General features: G+C 51.0%; 2 protein-coding genes across 9 annotated transcripts in view; one reads left to right on the top strand and one right to left on the bottom strand.

Annotated features, from left to right (window-relative positions):
* Window positions 1-9,880, top strand: part of LOC111157405 (family with sequence similarity 192 member A) — a 35,103-nt gene extending 25,223 nt beyond the window's left edge. For all 7 annotated transcript variants that reach the window (XM_022518783.1, XM_022518789.1, XM_022518785.1 and 4 more), the window contains exon 7: window positions 9,099-9,880. In XM_022518783.1, coding sequence (XP_022374491.1) covers window positions 9,099-9,316 — 218 coding nt within the window. In that variant the 3' untranslated portion in view covers window positions 9,317-9,880. The remainder of the gene's footprint in view (window positions 1-9,098) is intronic.
* Window positions 9,881-15,535: 5,655 nt separating this feature from the next.
* LOC111157343 (copine 2) overlaps window positions 15,536-26,528 on the bottom strand; it is a 44,998-nt gene continuing 34,005 nt past the window's right edge. The window contains exons 13-16 of one of the 2 annotated variants that reach the window (XM_022518670.1): window positions 25,245-25,296; window positions 23,489-23,622; window positions 17,300-17,536; window positions 15,536-16,098 (exon numbers count right to left, since the gene is read on the bottom strand). In XM_022518670.1, the coding sequence (XP_022374378.1) occupies window positions 15,991-16,098; window positions 17,300-17,536; window positions 23,489-23,622; window positions 25,245-25,296 (531 nt within the window). In that variant the 3' untranslated portion in view covers window positions 15,536-15,990. The remainder of the gene's footprint in view (window positions 16,099-17,299; window positions 17,537-23,488; window positions 23,623-25,244; window positions 25,297-26,528) is intronic. The other variant, XM_022518671.1, reaches the window with a different exon arrangement.

Below are 26,528 nucleotides of genomic sequence, written 5' to 3'. Positions count from 1 at the left end.
TTTTTTTTTTTTTTTTAAAGAGCGAGAGAGAATAGGAGAGGGAGAGGGAGAGAGACAGTCTTAAGCAGGGAGCAGAGAGACAGTTTGGGTGTGGTGCCCAACTTGGGGCTTGATCTCAAACCCTGAGATCATCCCCTGAACTGAAATCAAGAGTCAGAGGCTTAACTGTGCCAGCCAGGCACCCCTAGAATTTACTTTTAAAAAGGACATTGAGGGGCACCTGGGTGGCTCAGTGGGTTAAGCCTCTGCCTTCAGCTCAGGTCATGATCTCAGGGTCCTGGGATCGAGCCCCACATTGGGCTCTCTGCTCAGCAGAAAGCCTGCTTCCCCCTCTCTCTCTGTCTGCCTCTCTGCCTAATTGTGATCTCTCTTTCTCTCTGTCAAATAAATAAATAAAATCTTTAAAATAAAAAATAAAAAGGACATTGAGTGAAGAGTCTCCCTTCAACATTCTGTATCCTTTTCCATGCAGTTCTTTCTGAGAGGGAAACAGAATTTCTTACGTATATATCCAGAGCTATTGTATGTATATACAAGCAATTATAAATATATTCTTTTAAAATTAAAAAATTTAGGTAAACATATTCAAATATTGAGATAATGGAATAATGAACCCCATCATATAGCTTCAACAGTTTTTAATACATGTCCAATCTTTTTTTTTTTTTTAAGATTTTATTTATTTATTTGACAGAGCTCACAGATGGGCAGAGAGATGGAGAGAGAGGAAGGGAAGCAGGCTCCCGGCCAAGCGGAGAGCCCGATGCGGGGCTTGATCCCTGGACCCTGGGATCATGACCTGAGCCGAAGGCAGAGCTACCCAGGCGCCCCAATACATGTCCAATCTTATTTATACCTTCTCAACTGTAGTGTTTTGAGGCAAATAGCAGACACTATATTGTTTTGTCAATAATTCTTCTTTATCCTTAAAAAAGTAAGTTTTTTTAATGTGATTACAATACCATTATTACACTTGAAATAATAATAATTTCTAAATATTATCAGATACCAAATTAATACTCATTTTCCCCAATTTTCTCATATTTTTCTTGGCAATTGACTTTTTTAAAACCAGGATTCAAGCAAGGATCAGACATACATTGTATTTGACCTAGATGGCTTTAAAAAAAAATACTGAGATACACCATAAAATTCATTCTTTTAAAGGACGCAATCCAGTGGTTTTTAGTATGTTCACAAGAATGTGTATTCATCATGACTATTTAATTCCGAAACATTTTCATCACCCCAAAAAGAAGCCCCATGCCCTTAACAGTTACTCCCCATTCTTCCCTCTCCCCAGCCACTGGCAACCACTCTTCTACTTTTCTCTGGATTTGCCTTTTCTGGACATTTCATGTAAATGAAATCATGTAGTGTATGGCGTTTGGTATTTAGCTTCCTTTCACTGTACAAAGGTCATCCATGTTGTAACATGTATCCGTACTTTTTACAGCTGAATAATCTTCCATTGTATGGTATGCTGCATTTTGTTTGTCTAGTCATCAGTTCATGGGCATTTGCGTTGTTTACACTTTTTGGCTATTCTAAATGATGCTGCTATGAACGTTCATGTACAAATTTGTGTGTGAGCAACTATTTTCAGTTCTCTTGGGTGTATACCAAGAAATGGCATTTCTAGGTCATATGGTAACTCTATGTTTATATGGTTGACTTTCTGAGGAATTGCCAAGCTGTTTTTCAAGCAGCTGTACCATTTTTACATTCTATCAGCAATATATGAAGGTTCCTGTTTCTTTTTTTTTTTTTTTTAAGATTTTATTTATTTATTTGACAGACAGAGATCACAAGTAGGCAGGGAGGCAGGCAGAGAGCGAAAGGAGGGGAAGCAGGCTCCCTGCTGAGCAGAGAGCCCGATGCGGGGCTAGATCCCAGGACTCTGGGATCATGACTTGAGCCGAAGTCAGAGGCTTTAAACCACTGAGCCACCTAGGCACCCAAGGTTCCAGTTTCTTTATTTACATCCTTTTAAAAAACAAAAACAAAAAACTGATTTATTTGAGAGTGAGCACAAGAGAGAAAGGGAGAGCGTGAGTGGGGGTTGGGAGCAGAGGGAGAGGGAGAAGCAGACTCCCTGCTGAGCAGGAAGCCTGATGTGGGTGGGGCTTGATCCCAGGACCCTGAGATTAGGACCCAAGCTGAAGGCAGACCCCCAACCCACTGAGCCATCCAGGCGTCCCTTTACATCCTTATCAACCCTTGTTATTGTCTTTTTTTTTTTTTTTTTTTTATTTAACAGAGAGAGAGATCACAAGTAGACGGAGAGGCAGCAGAGAGAGAGAGAGAGAGTGAGAGGGAAGCAGGCTCCCTTATGAGCAGAGAGCCCGATGCGGGACTCGATCCCAGGACCCTGAGATCATGACCCGAGCCAAAGGCAGCGGCTTAACCCACTGAGCCACCCAGGCGCCCCTGTCTTTTTTTTTTTTATTCTGTTCATTTTTGTGGGTGTGAAGTGATATTCCATTTCCCTAATGATGATGGCATTATGTACTTATTGGTCATTTGTATATCTTCTTTGGAGAAATATTTAATATTTACTCAAATCCTGAGCCTGTTTTAAATTGGGTTACTTGTCAGGCACCTGGGTGGTTCAGTGGGTTAAGCCTCTGCCTTTGGCTCGGTCATGATCTCAGAGTTCTGGGATCGAGCCCTATATCGGGCGCTCTGCTCGGCGGGGAATCTGCTGTTTCCTCTCTCTCTGCCTCCCTCTCCACCTACTTGTGATCTCTGTCTGTCAAATAAATAAATAAAATCTTTAAAAAATAAAAATTAAATAAATTGGGTTACTTGTGTTTTTAATGTTGAGCTGTAAGAATTCTTTATGTATTCTGGATACTAGACATTTGTCAGATAAGTGATTTACAAATACGGTCTTCTTACTGTGGGTTGTATTTTCATTTTCTTTTTCTTTTTTCCTTTTTTCTTTTCTTTTTTGTATTTTCGTTTTCTTGATCGAGTCCTTTGAAACATATAATTTTTAGATTTTGAGGACATATAAATTAGCTATTTTTCCTTTAGTTTGCTTATGCTTTAGGTGTCCTGTCTAAGAAACGATTGCCTAATCCATGGTCTTGAAAAGTTACACCTGTGTTTTCTTATAAACTTACACCTGTGTTTTCTTATAAAAGTTTTACGGTTTTAGCTCTTACATTTTGGTCTTTGATCCATTTTGCATTATTTTTTGTTTATGGTTTGAAGTAGGGATGCATTTTCATTCTGTGTGTATATCCAGTTGGTCTGCACCATTTGTTGAAAAGGCTGTTTTTACCAGACTGAATTGTCATGGCATTTTTGCTGAAAATCAGTTAACTAACATGTATGGGTTTATTTCTGGACTCCTCTCTTCAATTGATCTGTCTTTCTTTATGCCATTACCACACAGTCTTGATCACTATAGCCTCTAGGAAGTTCTGAAATTGGGAAGTGTGAGTCCTCCAACTTTGTTCTCTTTCAAGATCGTTTTTTGTTATTCGAGGTCTCTTGCATTTCCACATGAATTTGGGGATCAACTTGTCAATTTCAATTAAAAAGGCAGTTGGGATTTTGATAGGGATTGCTTGAGTCTATAGGTCACTATGAGAATATTGCCATCATGTGGCATTTTACAATAGGCTGTTACATCTTCTGAGTCTCATTTGACCTATAAGAAGTTCTTTCTTTTTGTATTTTTTTGTTTCCTTTGTTTTTGTGAAGAAACTGGGTCTTTGTCCTGTGCAGTTTCCCATACTCTAGATTTTGCTGATCGCATCTCCACAGTGTTCCTTTGTTCCTCTTTTTCCTGTAAAATGGTAACTAGATCTAGAGCTCAATTAATTCAAGTTGGTATTTTGGCCAGAATACTTCATATGTTGGTTTGTACTTCCCGTCATCATTGTTAGTATTTTAATTAACACACTCTTCTGTTCATTGCTTAATTCACTTGTACCTTGGGGATCATTACATATCTCTACACAAAGAGCTTCATTCTTTTTATAAGACTGTGTAGTATTCCATTATATGACTGCACCATAGTATATTTATCCTTTTTTTTTTTTTTTTAAGATTTATTTTAGAGAGAGAGCGAGAGAGCTTGTGCACATAAGTTGGGAAAGGGGCGGAGGGAGAGAGAGAATCTCAAGCAGACTTCCCACTGAGCACGGAGCCCAGTGCAGGGATGAATCTCACAACCCTGAGATCATGACCTGAGCTGAAATCAAGAGTCAGACGCTTAACAGACTGAGCCCCCCAGAAGCCCCTATCCTGTTTTTTTATGATGAACATTTAGATTGTTTCCATTTTTTCTCTGGTATGAGGTTTCATTAAATAACTTTGTACATGCATCATTCATCACATTCATGATATATTAGGGTAAATACTTAAAAGAATTATTGGGACGGAGAGGATATACTTTTGTAATTCAGATAAATATTGCAACCCCCCTGCAAAGAAGTTATGGCAGTTTACATTCTCATCAGCAATATGGGAGCTCCATTTCACTGGTCTCTTTTCAATATATAGGAAACTTGCTAAATTGGCTGCTTAAATAGGGTTACGTGTGTATTGTGTCTGTATGCACATAAGTATATAAAACTTTACAGAAATCTTGAACATACTTCAACTGGTTAATTAGTAGCCCTGTATCTGGTGCTTATTCCCTTGTAGGAACTATTCGCATCAGTCAGTAGAAAGGAAAACTTGTGTGGCTTTTTTAAACTATCTCGGGTAGACGCCATGTTTCAGAGCCACCTTTCTTAATCCCTTCGTCCTCCCCCACTCCATTCTTACAGCGGCATTCTTACAGCTGGGCATGAAATACCCTCTTCTGTTAGATGCTGAGGCCCCACAGGAAGAATATTCCCTGAAAGCTTGCTTGAGAGTCTTGTCCATGGCAGAAGGCTTTGTCCCTTTAGTTCTCCCAGAAGATAGCTCTGTGACCCTAATGGAGATTCAGGCTTCCCCACTGGAGGCTCTGGACTTCAGCTCCAAACAGAGCCTGTGAATGAATGCACAATTGGCCCCATTGGCTGTCAAGTCACGCGTCTGTTTGAATCCCAAAAACATTCTCTATTAGTAATTTTCGGTGTTAATTTGGTATGACAACGTGGTCCTGCAAATGCAGAAGTTGGCAGGAAACTTCACCAAATGGGTGAGATCAGAGGGCACCATTTTGTTCTCTTTGGACAGTGTAACTATTTTTGGAATGAAATTTGTCAGAATTGCAGTCTCTTTTCTTTCTTGAAACCTAGATAATTGAGGGATTTGGTCTTTTTGCTGAAACTCTCCTGTTGCCACCATGGTTTAGATTCCTTGGGTTTCGTTTCGTTTTTCTTTTTCTCTTCTCTCTTCTTTCTCTCTCTCTCTTTATTCATTTGGCGGGGTGGAGAGGGAGAGAGAGACTCTCAGGCAATCTCATGACAGAGCTGAAAGTCTCTGAAGCTGAAGTCTCATGACCTGAGCTGAAACCAAGAGTCAGATGCTTAACCGACTGAGCTACCCAGGCACCCCTCCTTGGTTTCATTTCTGTGGCTGGCTTCCATCCTTCCATTAGGCTAGCTCTAGTCTTGCACAGATACTCTGAACTTGATCTTCCATTTGTATCTAAGCTAGAGACTAAAATTCAATTCACCCTTGAAATACTTAATAAAATGACATCTCACTTAACAGCTTCACATAAATTACTTTTCTGGGTAACTGATGCATACCTCATAAGATAGCAGCTTTTTTAAAAAAGATTTTTTCAAAATCTTAGAGAAGGAGAGCAGAGAGAGAGAATGAGAGGGAAAAGCAGACTCCCCGCTGAGCAGAGAGTCTGATCGAGGCTCAATCCCAAAACCCTGAGATCATGACCTGAGTCTAAGGCAGGCGCTTAATGCTGAGCCAACCAGGCGCCCCAGGTTGTGGGTTCAGCTGGTTTTATTTTGACCAAATAGTTTTGTTTTGTTTTTAGGTTTTATTCATTTATTCATTTGTTTATTTATTTGAGAGATAGTGACCCAGAGTGAGCACAAGTGGAGAGGAGAGGAAGAGGCAGGCTCCCCACTGTCCTGGGAGTCTGACTTGGGGCTTGATCCTAGGACCCTGGGGTCATCTGAGCTGACAGTGGACACTAAACTGACTGAGCCACCCAGGTGCCCCTTAACCAGATACTTTTTTTTCCTCTCCTTTTTTTTTTTAAATTACTTTGTTATTTATTTAAGATTGTATTTATTTATTTGACAGAGCCACATCAAGAGAGGGAACACAAGCAGGGATAGTGGGAGATGGAGAAGCAGGCTTCCCATTGACACAGGGCTGGATCCCAGGCCCCTGGGATCATGACCTGAGCTGAAGGCAGAGACTTAACAACTGAGCCACCCAGGTGCCCCTTAACCAAATATTTCTAACAGAATGAAAGTGTCACTGAGCATGTGAAAATAATACAATGGATATTCAAGTAGTGAATGGTGTACAGTTTGATGTTGTGTCCCAAATTTTCACCACCACCACCCCCAAATTTAGCTATTTGCAGTGAACTTCTGTAAAATGTCTTCAATGCATTGTGAATGCTGACTTGCTCTGTGCTAGGCCCCATGCTGTGTGCCCAAGGGACAGAGTGGTGAAGGAAGAGCCCTTGCCTTCAGGCTTACAGATAGAGAATACAGACCAGCAGGTCTTCTTATCATTAGACTTTACCTTCTTCTACAGCCTTCCTGGCTGTAATACAGAGCTGCCCTTGGGCTTAGACAGATATGTGGGACTATTCCTCCCTAATTTAAGTAGATGATGATGTTCTTTGAACTTTTGCATTTGCTTTTCTAAAATATCTATATAGTTAGTATACACACATAATAGAAAATTCAAAAGGGGCAAAAGTATGTGGAGTAAAAGTTAAGTCTCCCCTATTATCTGACCACTCAGCTGATCTCCCCGGGCAGTCACTGTTAGAGTCTTACATGTTTTGTTTTTGACGTTATCATGCGTGTCCGTGGGCATTCTCTCTCCCCACAGACTGTAGCTTACACATAGCCTGGCCTCTTTCATATAGCATGGTGTCTTGGAGACTATTCCATACCAGTACGCAGAGGCATTACTCTTCTTTATGGCTGAATTGTAGTCCCTTACACTGGTCTTTTTTTTTAAGATTTTATTTATTTATTTGACAGATCACAAGTAGGAAGAGAGGCAGGCAGAGAGAGAGAGGGGGAAGCAGGCTCCTTGCTGAGCAGGGAGCCCGATGTGGGGCTTGATCCCAGGACCCTGAGATCATGACCTGAGCCGAAGGCAGAGGCTTAACCCACTGAGCCACCCAGGCACCCCCCACCCCCCGTCATAATGAACCTTTTGGTTCCTGCTATTAACAGTGCTAGAGGGAATGGTCTTATATGAATATAGTTTAATTTCGAAGGACACTGCCCTGCATTTCTGAGCAACACACGAAGATGCCTGTTGCCCATAACTTCCCTCCTTATAGATTGTTTATTCTCCCAAGTTCATTTTATTTATTTTTTTTTATTTTTAAAGATTTTATTTATTTATCTTGAGAGAAAGCACAAGAGTGGGGAAGGTCCAATGGAGAAACAAGCTCCCCGCTCAGCGGGGAGCCCTATGTGGGACTTGATCCTGGAACTCCGGGATCATGACCTGAGCTGAAGGCAGATGCTTCATCCACTGAGCCACCCAGGTTCCCCCATTCTCCCAAGTTTAAATGCCATTTTTTTCTTTTCCTGTGAACTGTTCATGCATTCTGTCCACTTATTTTTAAACATTTATGTTTGTTTTAGAGCACAAGTGAGCAAAGTGGGGAGGGCCCGAGGGAGAGGGAGAGGCCTCAAGCAGAGGACTGCTGAGTGCGGGGCCCAGCACAGGGCTCAATCCCGTGATCCCAAGATCATGACTTGAGCCAAAATCACGAGTTAGACACTCAGTCCACCCATGCACTGCTGTCCCCTTTTCTATTCAGCGGTTGGTTGGTTGGTTGGTTTTGGAAGAACTCTTTGTATCCCAAAGAAATCTGCTTTCATGTATTTGTTGTAACTCTGCCTCTGCTTTCCTGTTGTCTCATTACCACCATCTCTACGAGCGGTGTCAGCTCTCATTTCACTTTTCTGTGTCTCTGTGTTCCGCTGCTGCCTTTCTTCAGCAGCATCTCTTCCCCTATTAGAACTTCCTGTAAGACGAGTGAATACAGTGAACTCCTGAACTCCGTGTATTGGCCACCGGAGATCTCTTTTTGCCTCTCAGTGGTATTTTTGTGACTTACTCTTGACTTCATATACTTTGGAACCACGTGTCCTTTTCACATTTACGTGAAGTGTTCCTTAGGGGCTTGTTAAGGCAAAAGCCTAGAAAGGTATATGCTTGTCAGCCCGAGACAGTAAGGTTTGAACTCTAACCCTTACTCCATGGTGAGCTCTGGTATTGTTTTAGTACATTATTATTATTATTTTTAAGAGAAGGAGAGCACGCATGCGTGAGTTGGCGGGGTTTGGGTGTTGAGAGGCACAGGGAGAGAGAGGATCCTAAGTGGGCTCCATGCCCAGCTTGGAGCCTAACGTGGGGCTCAATCTCACGACCTGAGCCAAAACAAAGAATTGGATGCTGAACCGGCTGAGCCACCAAGGCATCCCAATTTTTTGAGTCAGGTTTGGTTTAACATTTTTTACTCTAAGTGGCCTTTAACCTTGGCCTAGTCCTTTGACCCCCCTCATCAGTAAAATGGGGGATACCTATATATCAGGTTGTTGTAGAGATTCAGTGAGGCTGGAAACATTTAGAGGCAACGAGAGGGGTGGAGTAGAGTCCTTAAGTTTTCATCTCATCCTCAAGTCCCCATGTTTTCTAGATTGAGGTTTTCCATCTCTCAGGTGCTGCCATGGTTCTGGGTTTCCCGGGGCAAGAAGAAACCTAGCTACTTGGTCACATTCTGCACGCTCTTAAAACATTCTCTGAGCATGGCGTCAGTTTTGTCAACGGTGAAAAGGAACAGCTGTCAGACGCGGGTGCCGGTGGTGCTGACTGCATAGGGTGGTTGGGGCTTCACGGTAAAGCCTGGGGCACAGTGGCAAGTTCTCAGCTCTGGGAAAGGAGGTGAAGTCACGGCCCTTCCTCCTGTCTTGCAGAAGCCCCGTCCTGCATGTCTCTCAGCAGCACGTCCCTGAGCGCCCCTTCCATCCACTGCCCCTCCGCTGCGGTCTGCATCGGCATCCTCCCGGGCTTGGGCGCCTACTCCGGGAGCAGTGACTCTGAGTCCAGCTCAGACAGCGAAGGCACGATCAACGCCACCGGCAAGATCGTCTCCTCCATCTTCCGAACCAACACCTTCCTAGAGGCCCCGTAGCTCCTGTGTCCCTCCCAGAGCTCCTGCCCGAGTAGACCGGTGGGTTTGTTCCACCTCCGGGCATCCCCTCCCTCAGAACTCCTTTGCCGCTTCCTGTGCACACCGTGACATTTTTAACCTCATCTAAAAATGTGCCAGAATCCACTGTGGCCCATCTTGTGTTTGGTTTCTCTTTCTACTCCAGTGCAGGTGTGCGGCCCTGTCTTGCTTCCTCTTCCCTTGCCGTGGTGGTGGGGCGGGGGCCGCGGCTCCGCTGAGGTTCCCCCAGAAATGCCCGGGAAGATAGCCACCCGCTGGTGTGCAGTGTATGGATCCTGTTGCTTTCTTGTTTTCTTTGTTTCCCTTCCTGACGGCACAGAGAAGCAAGGGCAGTTATGGGACAGACATCATTTAACCCTTCTCTTCTAGCTGAGCGCACCGTGTGGTTGTACTGCGCTGTGGAGCATTTTGGGGGGTGGGGCGGAGGGAGGCCCCAGGTGAACTGCTGCACCCCCTTGGAACTGACCAATTCTTGATGTTGTGTGACTAAGTAAAGATTATAAACTACATCTGCCAGGGGTGTCACTCAGCGCTCAGCACTCATTGTGGAGTTTTTCCTTATTCCTTCTCCTCCCACTCCCTCCATCCAATGCCATTTAAGACCCTAAACCTTAGAGAAACAAACATGGGCCTTACCTTATTTCATCATGGCGAGAAAGCAGAAGCCCTGGTAGGTATGTAGACGAGATGACTTATTTCTAGCAGCTTCTGGAATTCTGAGTGCCAGCCACAGTGGGACACACCTGCCTGTTCTGACTTGACTCTGTGCTCTGTCAAGGCCCCTCTCTGTTTGGAATGTTTGTAGTTGAGGCTTCTAACTGTGGAAGCTCTTTGTGGCCTAAAGGTGCTGCCCTGTCCTTTCCTCCCCTCTGTGCCCCCGCTTCCTGCACAGGGCAGTTTCAAGACTGTGCGCAGCCAAGACCTCGAGGCACTGTTCCACCTGTCTCCTTAAGGGAGGCAGAGGCTCTCCCTCCGGGATGGAGAGAGATGAAGTTAGAGGGAGGCATGCTCTTGAAAAGCAAACACAAAAACATCTGTAAGCTCCCCTCCTCCAGGAGAACGAGTCTGTACAGTTCTCTCTTCCCCTGGGTTCCTACGTCACTTGTTTCTACTTTTTTGGGTGTGAGACGGAGAGAGACACACACAGAATGTGTTGACACTGTGGTGCTGGCAGGCAGAGCAGCTACTCATTTTTAATGTGGGCAGAGAGGCCCCTGGATCTCCTCCAACCCACTGCCTCTCCCCTTCCAATGCAGTGACACTCCGGTGCCCGTTAGCAGATGGTGACTTCCCTTCACCCACAAGTGATGCCTTGTGAATCCTTCTTCCTTTTCAGGACCATGCTAATTGTTCCTGACTCTCAGCACAGGCGCCTCGGCTCCATCCTAACAAACAAGACATTTAGGTAAAACTGTGTAGGCACCTTCTGCTTCTCTGTTCCATTGTTCCTGCGATTGAGCTGTCGTCATTACAGCATGTACCCAGAGCAACCTCACGCCGTTTCAGGAGGCAGACCGAGGAGTCAGAGCCGCCATCTCTATGTGGTTTGACTTTTTTTTTTTTTTAAGATTTTATTTGAGATTTTATCTGAGAGAGAGCATGAGCGGGGTGTGGGCGGGGAGAGGGAGAAGCAGGCTCCCCACTGAGCCAGGAGCCCGATGAGGGGCTCGATCCCATCATGACCTGAGCCTAAGGCAGATGTTTAACCAACTGAGCCACCCAGGCGCCCCTGTGATTGGATTTTTAAGAAGCCATAACTGTACCTTGTGGCCTCTGTTGTGAGGAGAAGGGGACAAAAGGTGATAGGGATTAAAACTTGAAAGCTAATCCACCTAAGAACAAGATCTTGCTTTTCCTGTACGGGATCTTGGGTCCCAACTCCCTCCCGGTCTGCCAACGTAGCTAGATTGTGTTGAGAAGGTTGAGGCTCCACCAGGGGAGATTTCTGCTCTCTGGTATCACGGGAGGCTGAGAGTCAGTGGTGATCGTCTCATCGTGTTCACTGTCCCTGTTGGTGTAGACTCCTGGGAGACACACGTCCCATAGAACCATGACTGGCAGAGCAGGACCAGGTCTCCCTGGTAGAGGAAGCAGCCTTGAAAAGCAGCCAGTGTAGACGGTGTGGTTCAAACCCAAAGGATAGAGAAAATAGGGACTGCTTTAATCCATAAAGTGCAGCCCTCAGGCCTGAATAAATAAATAATTGGGGTTTTATAATTAGGAAAGAAAGGCTAAAGACAACCCATATGGTGGGGTTTCTGTAAACCTGCTTACATTGTCCTGAGTGGTGGTATTTTTTTTTTTTTTTTAATTTTATTTGATAGAGCACAAGAAGTAGGCAGAGGGAGAGGGAGAAGCAGGTTTCCCACAGAGCAGAGAGCCTGGGACCCTGGGATTATGACCTGAGCTGAAGGCAGCTGCTTAACCGACTACCCAGGTGCCCCGAGTGGTAATATTCTTACAACTCTTGAACCAGGCAAGGGAGAAAGCCTGTTTGCCAGTTCTCTCTATATTGTTTAGCCTGTGTCACGCCATGCCCTGTCAACTACTTCTGACTTTCGGCCCTATTACCCACGTGGGTGGGGAGAAAGCATGAAATTCAGAGCATCCATTTTTCCATCTATAAAAAGCAGGGGAGCTGAGGTGACTGGACCCAGAGAGGTGGCTGGTGATCTGTTTCCATTTCCTTCCCTCGTCTCGGGTCCCAGGAGGAGAGAAGAGCTGGCTTCAGGTGCGTCTTAGACTGGAAGTTGGTCCCTTAACTAGGGGTGACCTGAGCCAGCTCTTTGCATTCTCATTCCGTGGATTCTTCCCTTCTGGCTACCTCCTTTCTACCCAGGACAAGCTGCTTTTGCCTCAAACTACCCGCCCCCCCGCTTCTGCTTCTCCCTGAGAGCGAAGCCTACTTCCCCCTTCCCTGGATTATACCGCAGTGGTTAGGAGCTTGGAGCCAGACATTTACTAGCTGGGTCAGTGGGGCAAGCTCCTTAACCTCTCTGGGCTTCAGTTCCATCTTTGGTGGATAGAAATGATGATACAACTTTCTGGTGAGGGACAAAGATAGTCTGGCTTAGGGACTGGGTGCGGGATCTGGCACAGTGCTCAGTAAATGGTAGCCATCCTCAGTAGCCCTGATAGTGCTGGCCTCCCCTGTTTCTGCATAGGGTGGCCAGAGCTTCCATAGTGGGGATTTATGGCAGGTCTTCCCCTCCTACTGGCACTCCTCAGTTGCAGCTAGAACACCGACATGATGAAGGGTCAAATCTGGTCGTCGGAGCTCCAACCACCAGTTTCTGCTGTACGCTTCCCTCTCAGCTAAATGTTAATTGCTTAGGCACACCCGGTTCCTTGGCTCGGGTGTCCTACTCGTGGGTATATGGCTCAGCTGTTGTCTTAAGCCCCTTCCAGAAAAACAACAAGGAGAGCTCAGTGGCAGTGCACCATCATTTGGACTTGAGCGTTGTCTTGATTTTCTGGCGTGCCCAGCCTACTTACGCGAAACAGTATGGAATGTAAGTTCTGCTTGGTGGGAGGCTAGAATCTTGGCAACGTCCTTGTAGTCACAGGGTGAACACAAGCCAGTTGCACATTCATGCCTTAGTGACGCTGGCAAGGGCTGACGTTTTGCTCCCTTACCTGCTGGAGCTATGGATGGGGAGAATGGGAGTGTCACAGCAGTGACAGGCAGAATGTGGCCCAGCCTCAGAGCTTTGTAGAGGAGAAGGGCAGCAAGACCCAGAGACAGCTCTGAGCTGTTGGTAGGGCTTCACACTGGCTGTTTCAGTAATAGGCACATCATTATGCCATATGTGGATTTGTTTCATTCATTCATTTGATACTGAGGCCTGCTGTGTATGCCAGGCACTGTTTGGTTTTTGTTTTTGTTTTTTAAGGATTTAAGTTATTTGGGGGGAGAGGTAGAGGGGCAGAGGGAGAAGCAGGCTCCCTGCTAACCAGGGAGTCCCAACTCAGTGCTCAATCCCAGGACCCTGAGATCATGACCTGAGCCAAAGACAGCCGCTTAACTGAGCCATCCCGTGCCCAGGTTTGGGACATTTGTGGACCATTTTTGTGGACTGTAGTGTCTTTCATCCAAAAAAAAAAAAAAAAGTCCTGTGAAGCAGTCCTTCTCTACATTTTATAGGGAAAATCGGAATTCATAGTGGTTCAGTGACTTGCATGAAGTTGCACAGTTGAGAGGACCAGAATTTTGAGCCTTTAACTCTTTCAGTATGGCCTTCTCTGGTTTCAGTGGAAATTTTAAACAAATGCTATGTCCAGGCCTTAGCAGCAGTGATGCAAGGGTGAAGGGATCTTTTCCATTTTCAAGTTCACTTTTCAGCTTGCTATCCATGTACCAGAAACCAAGCATCAGCATCACCAAGGCTGTTTGTTTTCATTGAGGTATGATTGACATTCGTTTCAGGTGTACAATTCAGTATTTGTATGTATTGCAGAACGGTCCATCCACTTTTCTTGTGGTGAGGGCTTTTAAGATCTATGCTCTTAGTGGTTTTCTGATATACAATACAGTGTTGTTATTAACTGTAGTTACCATACTGTACGTTACATCCCTGGGACTTATTTTGGTTTGTTGTTTTGTTTTAAGTGGTGATTTGGCCGGGTCAGGAGTTTGGGTGCATTGCTTTCCCCTGTGAACTTGAGCCAACTGGGAGAGGGCTTGCTTGTTTGATCCACTCAACCTGGGCAGAGAAGGGGGAAGAAAGAGATGTTGGGGTCTGCTCCTGTGAAACCTGAAGGTGAGGGCCATGGCCACCACACCCGAGGTAGGGGGTCCATAAGATTTTGAGTGTTGGGGATGGACACCAGCATAAGGCAGGGACTTGACCCATGGCCCAGTTGATGTCTGTCTTTCCAGTTTTACCAGTTTGGTAAATTCCTCCCATGGGGAGGTGTAGAGGAGAGGTCTGCATGAGAAGTGGTTCCCCCAGTATGCCTGTCCCCTGAGGGCTAAGGAGGACAAAGCTGCTCCCCTTTAGAGACCTCTGATAAATCATAGCTTGACAGATTAGGGGGTACGGCTCAGGGGTAAAGCATTTGACTGCAGAATTTGACAGATTATTCCAGGTTTGGATGGGTACAAACTTCTCTGGATGTGACATCCAGCTAGACTCACCCCAGCTGCTGAGCAGTGGGCAGATAAGCAGACTTGTGCTGTTGTTTTGACGGACACGTAGTCTTACAGCTGGCCCAAGCAGGGGTTAGGCCCGGACCGAAGAAGCCAGATGCCCTCACCCTGCAATTCTATCCCATGTTGCCAGCTGGCTCCCTGGGTGGTTGTACTCTAATTTCCCAAAGGTCCTTGGGGAAATGGGGCTCTGTGCACTCCTGTAGCCCTCTCAGAAGTGAAGGTGTCCCTAAAGGATAGTTCAGCTGACTTGTGGCTGCAGAACCAGCAGGGCATTGGAAGCTGAGGATGAAGGTCTCCCTCACTCGCTCTCACCAGGTAGACATGGATTCCTGAGGCTACCAGGCACCTAGAGGTGGCATGCTGGTGGGCACCCAGGTCTAGCAGGCCCTAATGACCATGACTGACGTGGGAGAGTGGATCAGGATAACAGACCTCCCAGATTCAGTGCAGAGAAAGGATAAATTCATTAGCAAGTCGAGCAGACTCCCTTGCAGAGTCAGAGGAAGATGCTGTGGAGTAAGTATAGGCTCTGGGATGGGGCAGATCCGGATGTAAGTTCTGGCTCCGCCTCTGTGGGATTGGATGAGCTGCTCTCCTCAGTTCATATCTGCAAAGGTCACAGGCATAGGCTGTCGGCTACTGGAGGAGTTCATCAAGATTATGCCTGCAGAGGTCTTAATGTGGAGCTGGAAACAGCACTTAGTAGAACCGTTGTTACTGGATGCACAGAAGCCTGGGGCACAGGGGCTAGTGGCTGGGCCTGAGGACCCCGGGACTAGTGTAGGCTCTGCAGGGGCTCCGGTTGCTAGCGGGGGCCCAGGGCATTTTGTCTGTGCACAGTTACCTATGGAGCCTGTGCTCTGTGCCAAGTCCCATGCTGGTTTATCAGAGTGAATACTGGGCATGTGGACCGTGTGCCCCCACAAAGAAACGATGGCCCCACCTTGCTGGGGGAAAGAGCTTTTTAGGTTTCCTTCCCCAGATCAGTGAGCCCATCAGGTCCCAGCTAAGGAAGGCACTGACACAGGGACATTGGAAACTCCTTTATTACCCTGAGTATAACAAATAGAACACAGTCACAGTATAAAAAAACAAAGCAGGAAGTAGGTGCAGGCAATGATACAAAGTATGCACTGGGGACACACTCCTTCAGGGTCTGCAGCTAGTTACTTGGAAAAAGCCAGTTAGGATTGTAAAAATTTTCTCTTTAATAACAATAATTCCACTAAAATTATACAAAGTACATTCAATACTTAAGGGTAGGGAGGAAGCCAGTTTGGCCCGGAAGCATCCTCTGTGGGCTCCAACAAAGGAAGCCCAGCTGGGCTGGGGGAAGGAGGGGGAGGGGAGGTTCGGTTGTAAAAAATGAAAACGTGGATCGGTTAAAAACAAGGCCACCCACAAGGAAGCAGGGTGAGCGTGCACGTTCCTGGGGAGGGCGGGAGGCCCAGCCGGCATGCTGCTGCTGGGCCCGGGCTGGCGCTCAGGCGGGCTCCGAGTGCGTTGGGGGCAGGTTTTTATGCTTGAAATACTGCACGACTTGTTGGGGCAGTTCCGCCAGCACCGCTTTGGCCAAGGTCTCTTTCGCTGCCTGCAGGGCCGAGGGTGAGGTAGAGAGGGGAGATAGGAAAGGTCAGTGGAAGACTGTGGGGAGGGACACCGTGCCCAGTCTGCTCCTAGAGAAGGTGGCCCTGGAGGACAGAATCAGGGCCGAGGGCCAGGGCTGTCTAGAACTTACAACCCTTGTCCCAGTCCAGGGCCTTTAACCCCACTGCTAGCAGTGCTTTTCCTTTATGTGAAGTCTCTCTTTCCTTGAGCACCTGAGAGGCCCGGGGATCGCATCTTGGGATGAATGTGTCTGTGGGAGGCTTTTCAGGGAAAGAATCGGTGGAGGTGAGCCGCCCAGCCTACTGACCTGACAGACACTTCCTGAGCACCTTCTTGGCCCACATAAATGGGCTGGGAGTGTCTGGCTCACTGCTGAATGCTCAGCCCCAGGCCAGCCCTGGGGAGGTGCTCACTCAGTGTCCTGTGCATGAATGGAGGGCCATGGCCCAGCATCTGTCCTCAGGAAGCTAAGGCTCCAGAGGAAGGAGTTGGACCACCTCTGGTAAAACCCAGAGGACGCTGGGCAGACCTGTGAGCACTAGTGGGTATAAAACAAAGTGATAAGTTCTTCCTAGGACTGGCTTGTGGGATCTGTGCCACACAAGCCCAAGAGGCCCTATGGCTGAGGGAACCAGGGTCTGAGAGCTCAGGGACTTGTCCGAGGCTATGCAGTAAGCTTCTAGGTGACAGGGGTGGCATCTGGAACTGCTCCCTCTGGGATCCTGGTGGATCCAGCTGCTAGGCAGTGACCCTGTGGGCAGACCCTGGGTTACCTGCAGATAGGCCCAGAGCCAACTCCAGGAACAAGGTGGTGCCACCAGTCCCCCCCCCATGGAGCAGGCCCTCCCATCTGTGAAGGAGGCTGGGTGAGCTGCGCCGACCACGAAAGTCTCTCTCACTCCTGGGCCTTTGCTCTCAGCTGCCCCCCTACCTCCATCTGCCTGGAATGTTTTGCCCTACCTGGATAACTCCAAGTTCTGGTTCGGGGCCTTGGTCAGAGGGCAGGGCCTCCATGAGCTTGCTGAAGCCAGTGCTCACATGCTCGGAGGACCTCATGGGGACAGGCCCTGTGCAGCACACAGTCAATGGAGTGGAGACCAGAGGAGCCCAAGACTTTCATCCTTACTAACTCTGGTTGCTGGGGTCCCCTAAGTACCCTCTCCCCAGCCCAGGCCCACGCTCACGTTGCGGAACTCTCGGAAGGGCACGAACTGCACGATGTCACGGGCCGCCTCCTCCCCCGTGTGCGAGCGTAGTGTGCGGCTGTCCCCGTCCAGGAACTCCATGGCGGCGAAGTCGGCATTGCCCACGCCCACGATGATGATGGACATGGGCAGCTTGGAAGCCTGCACCACGGCGTGGCGTGTCTCCTCCATGTCACTGATGACGCCGTCCGTGATGATGAGGAGGATGAAGTACTGCTGCAGGGAGGAGGCAGCCGGGTGCTCTGAGGCCTCTGGCCCCCTTCCCTGGCCGCCCCCAAACCCTCTGACCCCTGGGAGAAAGGCAGTGCTTCTTCCCCAGCTGTAGCCAAATCCCAGCCCCCGCCGTCAGCACACCACCCCGGCAGGCCTCTCCGTGGCTGAACCCTGACCTGGCCCCCGCACAGACCGCTCTCTTCCTCATGCCCTGGCTGTGACCTTAGACTCTGCAGCTTGAAGTCAGAGCCCCAGACTCCAGGCCTGGCCCTCTGGTTACTCTGCCATGGGACCCTGGGCAACTGACCAATGTCACTGTGCCTCAGCTTCGTCATCTGCACGGGGACAGCTGTTGTACCTCTCAGAGAAGACATGCCTGGCCCACAGCCGCCCTCCATGACCGAGAACCACGTTCCTGGCAGTCAGGCCCACGGCCAGGGAAGGCGGTATGTTGTGGCTGCCTTGCCTCGGACCAGCCTCACCTTCTCTGCTCCACCCACACAAGATACCCCGTCTGTGTGGCTGGCCGGCGCTTCCGGCTCGTGGCCTTGGCTGCTAGTAAGTGGACTAGGGGATCACAGAGCAGACACAGCCTCAAGGCACAAAATCACTGCGGCCGTGGTCCCTCACTTGCACAGCCTATACCCAGCAGGCAGTCTCAGTTCGGTCCTGTGTGCTTCCCTTATCAGCAGAGGCGGGAAGCAGAGCCTCAGGGGACGAGCTTCTGGCTAGACTTCAACAACCAGGTACAGGGTGTGGTGTTGGTTTTTACCGTTACACTATATATGGTGAGTGGTAACTTTTCACTCATGGTGGGCTATACCGTTTCCTTAGAAAATTACTTAAAATACTGAATAATTAGCATGGGCATGCATGGCCACAGCATGAACTGTGACCGGGACAGGCTGGGCACATGAGGTTCGGGAAGGATCCCTGGATGGTCTAGGCAGAGGCCCCAGGATACTAAGCAGACTGAAACCCTAGTGTGAACTCAGCACTGTGCTTAGCACCCTCTGGCCCCTTTTTGAGGAACCTGGTTTTGCTCATCTGTAAAATAAACAGAACAGCCCTACATGGCCCTACTACTTACTCTTTGAGGCTTTTGCCTTCTAATCTGATCCTTCTGGCTCTCAGGGGAGGAGAGAAGGGCCCAGACTAGTCCAGGTCACGGAGGGCAGAACCAAGCCAGACCCCAAGTCAACGCCTGGCCACCTCCTTACCCAGAAAAGCCATCTGCTCCCTGGAAAACATACAGAGGCTACAAGTGCCCCCTGGGATGCCCTGCTGTCCTGCCTGTCCCCCACGCACAGCCCTGGAAGGAGTGAGCGAGCCGCTCGGAGGTGTAGACCCGCCATCTGAACCCTCTACCCCCAGCAGGTGCAGCAGAGCAGCACCTGCACTGTGCCTTTAAGAGACGGAGCCCTTGGCGCTGGGGATACCTGTTGCTATGGAGATGGCAGCCTGCATCCCTGCAGTGGAGGGCAGCAGCTGTCAGCACCCCCATCCCTGTGGCTGGGGGGGGGGGCTTCTAAGCCCATCTGCACCTTTGTCCCCCCCAGCCCACCCCTTCCCTAAGTGGCCCTCTAACCCCACCTCCATCCTGCCAGAAATAGTCCAGGGCAAGATTTCGGGGGCACCTAAGCTGTCTGGAAGGAAGACGAGGAGGGAGAATGCCTGGCCTTCATCAGCAGGTTCACCACTCGGGGTGGGGCTGGCCTCCCACCCTCCTCCTCCCCACCCGGCCTCTCAGCTTTCTCCTTTCACTCAGCCACACGTCTGTACTATGAGATGGGAGCCTCAGGCCTTGGATCCTTCTTCCCAAGGAGGTGGGCACAGACAGTGTCTGGGTTCCCACAGGACCATGACCACCACCTAACTGGGTAAGAACGTCCCTGCTAATGCATGGCAGTGCACAGACCCTCCCTGGACATCCTTGTGCTGTGAATCTGTTCTAGAGCTGAGGAAAGGCGCTAAGAGGTGGTTCAGTGACATGCTGGAAACTGGTACAGTTTTGATCCAAACTCAAGCCTGGCTGACTCCAAAGCTGGGGCTCTTTCCACAGCGTCCCCGCCTCCCCAACCCCCGTTTTGGTGGCCTGGCCTTGCCAGTAATGGGCCCCAGCTGGGAGGAGCTTTCTGCATCCTCTCACCCCACATCCCACTGTTAGATGGCCTCACTGTCTAGGATAGTGGCCCAGGGAAGAGCCAGAGCCATGGCACCAGACATTAACCCTCACTCCCGTGCGCCAGCTAGCCGCAATACCCACAGCCATGTGCCTGATCTCAGCTTCTGCCCAGCTGGGCCAGCCTTGGCAAGGGACCTGCAGCTAACACATCTCGTGCTTCTCACCCACCCCAGGCAGAGCCAAGGTTGTCTGGGAGCCTCTACATTCCACTACAAGCCACACCTCCAAAACAGAAATGGGGGGGTCACAGACAAGGAGAAGGAGGGACAGAACTGGGCAGGAGGAGGTGGGAAAGGGCTCTGCTGTCCCTGCAGACAACCCTGGTATCCCTTACCCCACCCCCAAACTTTCCCACCTCCATGCCCTTCCTGTGCCCTTCCTCCTGCCTGGTATACCCTTCCAGCCACAGCTCCTAGACACAACTGAGCGTCTACACCTTCTGTCCCAAGCAGGTCAAAGGCCCTCTCCAGCCCAGAGCTCCACTTCCCCTGCCAGCATTACCCCTAGGGGAGTTCTCCTCTGGAGACTCCTCTGCACCCTCTTCCACATCTCTCAGGTCTGGCACCCTGTCCCTGCCCCAGAAACACAGCCAGTTTCTGTCAGGTCCAACCACAAAGCAAAGCACCCAACAGTTCCAAGGATGGAGTAGCTTTTGCCTTTACCCAGAGGTTCTTCGGGCTCCTGGGACTACAAATAGCCATTTCCCCTAAAGCATTTAATACATGATCATATCTGTAAGAAACCAACCACAACAGTTCCAGGCAGAGTCTGGGGAAGCTGCTCCCTGGCTTATTTCTGGAAGTTGGCTGCCAAAGACCCTTGGAGTGGGGGGAATTCCCCAGGGTCCTGTGTCCCAGCTCGTCCTCCACTAGGACACCAGATACCTAGGTAGCCAACCAGCAACGAGCTATGGATGGCGAGACCCAGGGCTTCTGGGCAGAGGGAAGGATGGGGGTCTTCTAGCCCCTTCTGAACCTCTTCATACCCTCAATGGCCTCCCATGGCCCTCAAGAGAAAATCCAGGTTCCTCACTGCCTTCCAAGGCCCTGTGGTAGCTGGCTCTCCCCTACCCCCTCTCCCCGCTCCTCCAGTTAGGTCCAAACACCATGCCTCCTGGGCTTTGCCTATGCTATTCCCTCTGCCTGGGGCACTCCATACCACAAGCACGCATGCTTTTTATGTAGCTAACTCTTAAGTATACTCCACGTCTCAACCTGGACATCTCCCTTCCAAGATGCCTTCCCTGAGCCCGCTGGATTAGGTGCCACTGTGAGGCCAGGCCTCTGTCAGCCCAGGTGTGATGGCCGTGCCTCACAGAGGCTGCTTACCAGATAGACCCCGCAACGCACCATCCCCTCTGCCCCAGACTACAGGCTCTGGGAGGGCAGAGGCCGTGCATCACGGTCTCCCTTATGCCACACAGAAACCTGCTCTGGAAAAACGGGCTGTGTGTGTGAATGGGAGAGCGAAGCCTCCCACCACATGCTCTCCAGTGTCTGTCCCTGGGCGTGCACGCGTGTGCATGTGTCTTGGGCCAGGGAAGGTGACGCCCCGCCCAGTGTTGCCGCCTCACAGCCGCTGTATAAAAGTAGCACTTACTGCACAGATTATTTCCGTCTGCCTCGGGTCTAACCGTGCTCGGTTTCAGCCAGAGGCGTCCCCAGAAGGTCCAGCCGCCCACAGTCCTCGAGTGCTTGCTGTGTGCCAGGCACCGTGCTGAGCGATTCACGTGCCTATCTGGTTGAATCCTCAGTGTTTCTAGTAGCAGCTCCTGTTCCAGCACCTCCGCGGTACAGGTGAGGAAACGGGCTCAGAGAGCTTCAGCAAGCTCCCGTGGGTCACACAGCCAGGCAGAAGAGGAGCTGGGGTCTGAATGGGTTCAATGGGGCCCGGGGGCTCGACACTGAACTGCCAGGCAGTGCAACCTCTGGTGTGTGGGGACATGCGGGCTAGAGACGGGCCAGAGGTGGAGAAGTGTTCCTGTGACATCAGGGTGAGAGAGGCTCAGCCACTCTCCGGGCCCACTCCCACTGGGAGATGGCCCACGTCACACAGGGTAGGGGGCACGGCTTCTGGAGGCTGAGGGTGCCCAGAGAAGGCTGCCTTCCCAGGTTGGAAGGACCGGGTCATGACCCAAGAGGCTGGGGCACTGAGAGCGCCGTACCCTTGCCTCAGGACCACCAGGAAGCTGCCTCAAAGGGGCTGGGGTGCTGAGCAGATAAAGACTGGGCAGAGAAAGGGCAAGTTCCCCACTCTGGGGAGGCCTTAGCAGTTGTTCTTCAGGAACACCAGGAGCCCCTTCCTGGCCCTTCCCAGCGTCCCAGCCCCTTGCCCACCTAGGATCCAGCCAGCGCAGGCCCCTTTCTCCCCAGAGCACACCTCCCACGCCTTCCTACCCTGGCTCCGCCTGGCAAGGACACCGGCTTCCTTCCTGCTCCCACACCACAGTTCTTCCTTCTCAGCAAGAAGGCAGGCCCTTTCTCCCTCCCCTCTCTCAGCTGGCGGAAAACGGCTTGGCTGACAGACCACGGGCATCCAAGCAGTGTGAGCCCAAGGGCTGCCTCTCCAACTACTTCCAGCCCTGCGCCCCCAGGAATCAAAAACCAGCCCCTCCTGGGCCTTCCCTAGTTGCTGTCCCACTCAGGTGGCCCCAGAGCCTCAGCACCCATGGGGGCTTTACTTCCCCCTTTCATAAAGGAAATCGGCTGGGAGCAGAAAGGGGCTTGTCTCCAGGGGGCTGGCGCTACGGCAGCTCCTGGCCCCGGAGGCTGAAGAGACCGCATCGCCTTCCTTTGCCCCCACCCTTGCCAGTGACCTCCTTCCCACCGGCCCTGGCCTCTGCGGTCCGCTGGGCCTGTTCTTCCTCCCCCTCCAGGGCACTCTGGGTGCAGGGGCTGTGTGAGCCTGTTTCACCTGAACACCTCAGAGTAGGTCTTACCAGTCCCACCGTACGAACAACGGAACAGAGGCTTGGGGAGGTTATGTGCTTTGCCCAAGTCACACCGAGGAAGCAGTGCGGACAGGATCCAAACCCTGGCAGCCTGACCAGAGAGGTCCCTTCTGCCTCCCAAACAACGAGACCGTGTCCTGCTGTCCTGTCCTCACCAGTTCAGCCTGGGTGTCCCCTTCTTTCTCGTAACCTCCCCTTCACCTCCTCCATCTTGGCCACCACTCCCAGAAGCCAACCTCCGGCTCCCCAGGAACCAGGGAGGTGTCTCACGCCACTGGTGGGCCCAACAGGACCAAGTCCTTTTCCCTTTGGGAGAGGCCCTGGCTGAGTCCCCTCCTCCTGCCTACCGAGCCTTACGTGGCGCACAGTCCAGGGCGGGGTTGACCGATTCATCCATCCCCAGGCATGCTGAGTGCCAGCCTCAGGCCAAGAGATGGCAAACACACAGGGCCAGACAGTGGCCCACAGGGTCAGCTTTAGGGCTGCTGGGACCACCCTCTCTTGGTTCCCAGGTATCCCGGGACTAACGAATACCCCCTGCCCTGGGGAGACACCTCCCACTGATCACAGCCCCGTGTCCTGCTGAGCACAAATGGAATCAGTGTGTCTTTTTCAAGTCTGTGCTCCAGAAAGCCAGGACCAATCAAGTTGAGCTTGGTTCAATCCCCTTACCATACCCGCAGGTAAACTGAGACAGAGAAGTCTGACTCTCCAGCTCACCAGCCCCCTGGCGGGGGGTGGGGGGGTGGGCAGAGTAGGGCGGACCTCAGCCTGGGGCCAGCCCTTTCCTGCACATCCATGGCGGCTGCTGCCTACTCACCGTGGCCGTCTGCTGCTGAGTGGCCTGGGCCGCAAACCGCGCCACGTGGTTGACGATGGGAGAGAAGTTGGTGGGACCATAGAAGCGGATGTGGGGCAGGCAAGCTGAGTATGCCTGAGCGATGCCATCCACCCCTGCCTCGGAGAGAAGACTGCATGAGCCTGGTCCCCCCTTCAACCCTTCACCCACCCTCATCCTATTTGCAGACCCTCCCTCTACTTCATGCTTGCCCCAAATGCCCCTACAGTGGCCCGCGTGGGTCCCGTGAGACCACATGCTCCCAGAGGGCAGGGCCAAGATGCCATAAAGCAAACAGCCCTGAATATGGAGTCACGAAGACCTGAGTTCAAATCCTGCCTTTGCCACTTCTTAGCTGTGGGACCTGAGGCAAGCTGTTTAATCTTTCTGAGCCTGTTTCCTTGTCTGGCAATGGGACTGATACTCTTCCCTCTTGGGTAGCTGGCCAGAGGGGGGCCCAGCAGCTCTTCCCAGAGAAGGGACTTGGCAGCTAGCCATCTTGAGCTCCATTCTGGACATGCTTTGGGTTTTGTTGGTGGTTCACGGTGGGTCGGCCGGCGGGGGGCGGGTCAGGGGTGGAGGGGTGCGGACAGAGATGCTTACACAGCCACTGCACATAGTAGGTGCTCTGTAAACGGCCACCATTATAAGAAGAATATCCCACAGCCTTGTGGTCCTGTCCCGGGGGCCTCTGGCTGGGGAAGAAGCTGATCGACCTGATTTTGGACAAAGTCTCTGGAGACCTGCTCCAAACTAGACGAAGCCCAGGAGTAATACAGGCTACATTTCTGGCCAACAGACGCCATGGCTTCTGAAACGCAGCATCATTCTCAAGTTGGTGACTTGATGCATTTCCCTTCCAAGTACAAACTGGGCCCAGCTTTGGGAATCCCTAGGGAAGGCAGGTGCTATGTACAAGCCAAATTGGGTAGGGGTGCCCGGGTGGCTCAGTTGTTAAGCGTCTGCCTTCACCTCAGGTAATGATCCCAGGGTCCTGGGATCAAGCCCCGCATCAGGCTCCCCGCTCAGCAGAAGCCTGCTTCTCCCTCTCCCACTCTCCCTACTGTGTTCCCTCTCTCACTGTTTCTGTCAAATAAATAAATAAAAATCTTTAAAAAAAAAATATCCTAGGCTGGAAGGTCTCATGATGGCAGCACCCTCTTCCATATCCACCTGGAGCCCCCTTCCTCCTCCAAGTTTCTTAACTGATTCTGGAGGCTCTGAAATCCTCTGAGACCGAGGGGGCAAGGTGAGCATAGGCACCACGTTCACTGCCTGCCCCTTTCTGCCCCCGACTCCCACACCGGCAACCCTGTGTCCTTGAGTGCCAAGGCACTTGGTGGAAGGCAAAGGGAACAGGGAAGGGCAGAGCTGGGCTCTTCCAGCAAGGCCAGGTGGGGGGGGTGGGAGGTATAGAATTTGTTGCCCTAACTTCCTCCTGTTCTACACAGGGCTTCCTGTCAACCCTTAAGTCTCACCTGACCAACCCAGTGAGGTGAACTAAGCAGGTATCACACTCCCTGGGGCAGGTAAGGAAGCAAAGGCCCAGAGAGGTGCTGTGATCTCTCCAAGGTCACACAGCCAGGAAAGGGTCCAGGAACACCTGACTCCAACCTCCAGCTCTTCCCTATCTGTCATTATGAGCAAGCATGAGAGGAAGGGGATGGGAGAAAAAGACAAAACCTATACACTGCCCCTCCCTCCACCCAGGGCAGGTGCAGGTGGACTTGGCACTCACCTGAGCAGAAGGGGTTGGTGGGGTTGAAGTTGATGGCAAACTCATGGGAGACCTGAAATGTAGAGAAAATGCTGGGCTGGCAGCCTTCTGGCCCTGGGTCTGGGCCCCGGGCCCACCCACAGCCCGGCCAAGGCTCCCTCTGAGGGCACCTGGCTTTTCACATCCCATCCCCACCCCAGGTCAAGGCTACTGATCCCCCCTCAACATCTGCTTTCACCTCCACAGCTGGGGCTGAGCCACACAGAGAGGACTGACTACTCTCACCCCATAATGGGTGCACATCACGCCAATCTCTTGCGGGGGGTGGTCAGCACTGCCTATGCCCCCCCCGCCCCACTAAGAGTCCCAGAATGGGCCAGAGAATCCTCTGGGGGCATCCAGGTGGGAGCACTTGGACTGCCCCTTGGTCACACTTATCACTAAAATTCCTATCACTGAAGTTTCACTTCTTGGGCCCCACCGGCTTTCCCCAACTTCACGGTCAGCATGAGAGCTAGCAAAGGAGCCCAAATTATGCCAGCGAGCCCAACTGGGGATTAGCAGACAACCTGCTCAGCGGGACTGGGGATCAGGAGGCATCCTAGGGCAGGGGACACAGAGGGCTTGCTCAGTTCCCCTGGGTGCCCGTCCTGTTTCTCTGCCTCCAGCCCCAGCCCCCAGCCCTGTGGATCATCCTGCAAGAGCCCCGATCCCGGAACACAGAGGAAACTAATCAGACACTGGGGCCACAGTAAGACTGTGGTGGTTGCAGAACCTGGAGCCTCGGGGGGCCACAGCTCAGCTGGAGGCCTCCCCACTCTCCCTCCCGCTGCAGTCTCAGGCCCACCCAGGCCCTCTCCCGACTGCACACCACACCCCACGTTCAGAGCCCTGCAGGCATCCCCTCGCTCCTGGCCATGACTCAGTGGGGAAAGGTCTATTACTACCCCATTTCCAGCTGATGACGCGGGATGCGGAATGGTCTAGAATGTTCCCAGGGTCTCACATTTACTGAAAGACAACGTTGGGACCAGAACCGAGGTCGGACTGTCTCCTGAGCCCACGTTCCCGGAACCCACTAACCTCACAAAGCGCTCCTCTCCGTAGGAGGGCGGACAGTGGTGCCATCTTGCTTGCGTCTGCGCAATGCCCTCCCTTGGGGGCTGCAAGTTCTGGGCCCCATGAGGTTAATGTGTGCCCACGGGGGAGGGCGGAGGGCTTGTTCTGATCTCAAGTGGTGCACAGAAGGCCCTACTTGAGCTAAGCAGCAGAGATGGCGGCCACACAGGCGGACCCACTTTAGAT

The sequence above is a fragment of the Enhydra lutris genome, unplaced genomic scaffold, assembly GCF_002288905.1.
Source record: "Enhydra lutris kenyoni isolate GAN:26980312 unplaced genomic scaffold, ASM228890v2 scaffoldscaffold54, whole genome shotgun sequence".
Classification (NCBI taxonomy): Eukaryota; Metazoa; Chordata; class Mammalia; order Carnivora; family Mustelidae; genus Enhydra; species Enhydra lutris.
The sequence above is the reverse complement of the archived record's forward strand: the minus strand, read 5'-3'. Positions and strand labels throughout refer to the sequence as shown.